The sequence below is a fragment of the Osmerus mordax genome, chromosome 5 (assembly GCF_038355195.1).
Source record: "Osmerus mordax isolate fOsmMor3 chromosome 5, fOsmMor3.pri, whole genome shotgun sequence".
NCBI lineage: Eukaryota > Metazoa > Chordata > Actinopteri > Osmeriformes > Osmeridae > Osmerus > Osmerus mordax.
The window spans coordinates 8,373,737-8,379,886 of record NC_090054.1 but is presented as its reverse complement, the minus strand read 5'-3'; the positions used below and the strand labels follow the sequence as shown (position 1 = coordinate 8,379,886).

The 6,150-nt window shown below is 39.7% G+C and overlaps 1 protein-coding gene across 1 annotated transcript in view; it reads right to left on the bottom strand.

Moving 5' to 3' along the window:
* Positions 1-5,951: 5,951 nt before the first annotated feature.
* The window catches only part of rps6ka2 (ribosomal protein S6 kinase, polypeptide 2), an 80,898-nt gene continuing 80,699 nt past the window's right edge, over positions 5,952-6,150 (bottom strand). Inside the window, exon 17 of the mRNA XM_067236000.1 lies at positions 5,952-6,119. Within this exon, the coding sequence (XP_067092101.1) occupies positions 5,994-6,119 (126 nt within the window). The 3' untranslated portion in view covers positions 5,952-5,993. The remainder of the gene's footprint in view (positions 6,120-6,150) is intronic.

Here is a 6,150-nt window from a genome sequence, read left to right as displayed (position 1 = left end):
TGCGAAAGCATGCAATCGGTCCACTGATGAATACATCTTGATATCTGTTGAGTGTGTTCAGTAGCTGGGTGAAATGTTTTTTAAGTATCTCAGTGCCAGTTTTCTTGTGTAGGATATCAAACGAGCCAGTGTGGATGATAATCTTAGGGTTGTTTGGTTTATTGTTGAGGATTGTTTGTACCTCTGACGACAGTTCCTCGACAGATGTGTTGCTAAGACAAATATTTTCTGTCTTTGCCAGTTTAACATGTGCTGTCATGGCATCTCCAATCAAGATAGTGGCCATATGTGGTGTTGTGTTTACAAGTCTAAACTAGAGAGGATACAATTTCTGGGGAAATTGTAGGGTGTGCTTGCTTGCGTCGGTTGCACAGGGGTCTGTATATTTTATATAAAAATGCATCGGGCCTACTTATTATTTATAAAGATTACATAGATTTAAAAGCATCTTTTTTTTGCTGCTCATTTACAACTCAAAATACGAGTGAAGTGTAGAATGAAATATGATGTCTTCTCATTTCCCCTGCAAGAGGCAGCTGACAGGCTGAATCAAAACGAATACATTTGGCAGACCGGTGTACAAATGGACCTAATCTCTATGACTTAAACGTCCTTTTAAGTTGTCCCTTCTCGTGATATTTTCAGGCATTTAGCCTACTCATATTGCATTCATTCATTAATAAAGAACCCCCTTTGAAGATTATTCTACGACTTTACCGGCAGAAGATAGAATCGCGATTCAAACAGTACCATCTGCTAACTGAAAATATGCCCCCAAAAACGTAAATAAGCTTGACATTTATTTCGTGGAAAATAGCTCATTCATAAAAAGCTCACTGGTAGCGATCATTGTCAGTAACAACTCAAAATGCAATATAGCCCTGTGTGGAGAAGCTGCCCCGGTAAATTCTACTACTACAGTACAGTACTAGACTACTGCTGTGTTCGTCTTGATAGCGATTGCGTTGGTTGAATTCGATTAAACGTTCCGTTGTACGGTTTAGGCTGAAATTATTTTCATGAACAGATTGACAAAGTTTAGGCTGTGGCAATGAAGTTCAGGTTAGTAGTCAGATAGTTTCCCTACTGAAAGACTTTTGAGTAAGGGGAGTGCCGAACATGTTCTGTTGCCGTTTGACTTAAACAGCTGAGGAGTTGTTGTTAGCTACTCACACTAGTGTCTCGGGTACAGTAGGCTACAGCGTTGCAGTGAGCTACACTGGTTTGAAACCACAGGTAATGGTAATTTCACCAACAAATCGTTTACTAATGTCAGAATAAATCCTACAACGAAAATGTATATGTGAGGAATGTTTATTTTAACGATTGAAAACAGATACATCATAGACCACTGTAGTATGTGTTGCCCGGGCAACACAGGCTAATGTCATGATGCTAATATGTCAGTGAAATAGTAGACTACTGTTTCCGAAAGTAGATGTACTTCCTTAATAATATCAGCTTATATTGTACATTACACATCACAATTGTGTGTCATATCACAAAGTAAAATGAGTAAATATTTATCACCCTGGCCTCTTTGTTTGTGGCGTTTCTGCAGCTGCCTTACAGTAAAGCTATAGTTAGCCTAGCTATCCCCCAAGTTAACAGATGCGAAACGAATGTTCTGCCAAAGGTAGTCACGCGTGTTTTCGTGACATTATTGCAGACCGATGTAAAAATTGACCTAATCTCTATGATTTAAACGTCATTTTAAGTTTTTCTCTTCTCATGATATTTTCAGGCATTTAGCCTACTCATATTGCATTCATTCATGAATAAACAACCCCTTTGAAGAATATTCTACGACGTTACCCGGCAGTAGAAGATGGAATCGCAATTCAAACGGTACCATCTGCTAACTGAAAATATGCCCCCCAAAACGTAAATAAGCTTGACATTTATTTAGTGGAAAATTGCTCATTCATAAAAAGCTCACTGGTAGCGATCATTGTCAGTAACAACGCAAAATGCGATATAGCCCTGTGTTGAGAAGCTGCCCCGGTAAATTGTACTACTACGGTACAGTACTAGGCTACTGCTGTGTTCGTCTTGGTAGCGATTGCGTTGGTTGAATTGGATTTAACGTTCCGTTGTACGGTTTAGGCTGAAATTAATTATTTTCATGAACAGATTGACAACGTTTAGGCTGTGGCAATGAAGTTCAGGTTAGTAGTTAGATAGACTTTTGATTTAAGTAAGGGGAGTGCCGAACATTTTCTGTCGCCGTTTGACTTCCTAAACAGCTGTGTACTGTAGCTAGATGTTTTTGTAGTGTGTCTCGCGTAAGCTACAGCGTTGCAGTGAGCTACACTGGTTTGAAACCACAGGTAATGGTAATTTCACCAACAAATCGTTTTCTAATGTCAGAATAAATCCTACAACGAAAATGTATATGTGAGGAATGTTTATTTTAACGATTGAAAACAGATAACGCTACATCATAGACCACTGTAGTATGTGTTGCCCGGGAAACACAGGCTAATGTCATGATGCTAATACTTCAGTGAAATAGTAGACTACTGTTTCCGAAAGTAGATGTACTTCCTTAATAATATCAGCTTATATTGTACATTACACATCACAATTGTGTGTCATATCACAAAGTAAAATGAGTAAATAGTTATCACCCTGGCCTCTTTTCTTGTGGCGTTTCTGCAGCTGCCTGCAGTAAAGCTATAGTTAGCCTAGCTATCCCCCAAGTTAACAGATGCTAAACGAATGTTCTGGCAAAGGTAGTCACGCGTGTTTTCGTGACGTTAGTGACGCAGTGACGTTAGTAACGTCAGTGACTGTGGCTAGCAAATTAGCCACCGTTAGCTTCACTTTTCGCCACAAAAACTTAATTTAAGCTTAAACCATGCAACGGAACGTAAATTCCAATAGAAGCAACTCAATCGCTACCAAGACGAAACTTTTGACACCTACGTTGTCTATGTAGGCCAAGTATTTACTGAGTTTTAGGGGGGCAAAAAGAAATTAAAAAAATAATAATAATAATAATATATATGTGAGAGAACAAAGGTTGTGCTCTCGCCGAAGGCTTGAGCACACCCAACTAACTACTGATAGTTAGCTAGGCTAACACTATCGCTATATCCGATGCCATTAGCAAAAGCTACATATATTACATACCTTTATAATTATGAATAAATGAGGAAATGTAAAACTTAAATACCTTGTCTAACAGAGTACTCGGGGCTCTGGACGTCGGTTTGGCAATACGGTGTACATCGGAAATTGTAATTAAGGGTAGCTCCTGTAAACACCGAAGGTGGCCATTACTACGCTGTGTTTACCTCAGTAGCGGACAGCCGGAAGTAGTTACATCTGTTTTGTAGAACCCGGAAGAATGTTGCGCATAACCCCTATTCATTCTCCGTCCTTGCTATCTTGCAAGACCGTTCTCGCAAGGACGCAAGTACGTTCTTCGCGTTCTTCGGATTGATAAAAAGCCAGTGTCCCTATCGGCCTTCATCTTGTGCTCGTTTGCATGTGAGATTGGAAATAAATACAGCACAGAAATAAATGTGGTGTTCGGAAATATGTGACGTTAGGAAATAAAAGTCTCAAAAAAATTATAAATGTGGCATTTGGAAATAAAAGTCCCATGAAATAAATAAATGTCGTCTTTACAAAAACGTCATTTTGAAATAAGTAAATGTATTTATTTATCGACGTAGGCAAATGGATTCAGCTATAAATTATATGATGCTATATTTATATATTGCCATTCATTGGATGCTTTCAAAACAAATTCTGTTGGCCACAGCTTTTGGCGGCCACATTGAGCGCAATCTAATTTAATTGAAACATTTCAGGTTTATAACAGCGATACATTTGATAACTTCCCTCTCGCTGCGCCTGACACTATTGCAGGATTTTGAGTTTAATGTAATTGACCTTTCCAACCCCCTTGGTGTTTGACGTAAAAAAACAGAAGAAGCGCGCGATAGACGAGCTGGAATACACTTGTATGGCTGGGTGTCAAACCTGCCCCCACCTCTCATATGCTAAAGTCTGGAGTTTCTGGACGGTCTCAACTTGATGGGTCTCACACCCCATTCAAGATTTGGTCTGATTGGTTGTCTTTGTGTATAAAGAGAATTGTAATGCATTGTTCTGTGGATTCCTCATCTCCTGAGACCTTCTCCTCAGTTCTCCCTTGTCCTACTGTCCTACTCTTGCTTTCTCTCTGATTTACAATGATCATGGTAGAGTAGGTAAGATTTAAAGCCTTCATTTTGTAACATGTTTGCCTTGTAAACATGTTACAAACCGCGGCACAGCCCTGCAGTAGCGGACTGGCCATCAGGAGTATCGGGAGAAGAATAAAGATGTAAAACCAGGCTAAGAAACGTAAGGGTGGGTTCTGAAAAATTAAGAGACAAAAATACATCACCTTCACTAGACAAGGTTTTACCAATTGAAAAATGGCTGTTTATTTTACATAAAGCTCAACAAAAACAAAAACAAAATTGCGCTCAAATAAAGGCCCAAAAATGTTGCCTTTAGCTGGCCAAAATGTCCTATTTCCATAATTAGGGATGGAATTTGCATTGGAAACTACTTATTTTGAATTATTGATTTTTTGTGGGTTTCAAATGTTGGTCAACATTTCAGACAATACTCTCTCTTAATAATGTTTTGAATAAATTGCAATACAATTTTGTTATAGAGCACAGTATCATTATGTAAAGTTAAATATAAACACAGAATGGAGTAAAGAAATAAACTCTGCAACATGTTAATTTGATTATTTAGACTGGAACCAAGTCTAAATAGTTTTGTTTTATTCAGTTTGAGTACAATTTACCCTTTCATTTGATGGCATGTTGGTGAAATTTGACAGGTTACCCAAGATGAAGGAGACATAAACTGATGAATGCCAATTGATTTGCCAGACTTTAAAAAGTGATTAAGTTGTACACATCTAAACCAAAAAATGTCACGATTTCACATGAATCCTGGAAAGAATCTGAGAGATTGCCTTACAGTATCTACCATTCAGACAATTATCAACATAATTGAGACAATGTGTGTGAGTTTGTAGTAAAGCTAAGAAGTTAGTCACTGTAGCCAGGGGAGTTGTGCTGGTAGTCTCACCGTCTCTCCAAGAGGAGAGGGACTAAAGGGACTAAAACCCAAGTTATACTACTCCGTTTCCACGGAGACGGACACAGGGAACGCCCTCTCCGATGTGGAACGCCCTCTCCGAGCCCCTCGGAGAGCTGGTCGTGCACCTCCTGATTTTCTGACTCTCGTACAAATTTTACAGATACCCCTTGGCCGTGATGGTTCCGCTAACAACATCATTTCCGAACGACATAGTTTACGGAATCTCACATCTCCGGACCTCACATTTGCTGTCAACATTTGTGTTCTACTCGCCATTGTTCACTGTGTGTGAGGAAAAGGCGGGAGGGGGTAAATAAACAATCGACGACTTCCACACACAAAGACGTCATGGGGTAGGCTTCTCTAAGGTAAAAAAAACGTTGCTCCACCTACTGTTCTGGAGGTGAATTGTTTTCAGCACCAACAGCCTTCGGAGTACTATAAATTCAAAAGAGTAAATCGAATCCCTCCAAATCCGTTTGTATCTGTCCGTATAGGAGTCGGAGTAGTATAAATCTAGCTTAACACATATATGGATGAAGAGAAAATAACACCAACACAGTGGCATTGACAACTTAGTGTCATTTTGAAAGAAAATCTGATTGTCTCTTCAGCAAATGTATTGCCAAATGAATGAAAATCCTCCTGGTGTCCAAGTCTGTCTCTCCTGTCGACTGGAAACCACATTCCCTTTTACAGCTCCCTCTACTTCTGCTGTAGGACCTTCTCCACAAATATGCCCTGCCTCTTCAAGCTGTTTCAACAACCCATTCTGATTCAGTGCCTCTCTATTGGCTCAGTGGTTAAAACATTGTAAAGTAACAGATCCGGGTTTGAGTTCACAGAAGTTGTTGAACTAAGAGCGGGGTGTACTGCTATAGATGGGTGGATGTGAGTCTCTTCATGCCTCTTCTCTGAGCCAAACTGGAGGAGAGGACAGGCTCTAGCTTGGGGGTCTGGGGGAAGCGGTTCAGAGCTGAGTATGTAGCAGCCATTGCACCCTACAGGTATCACAGGATTAAATAAGTTAGG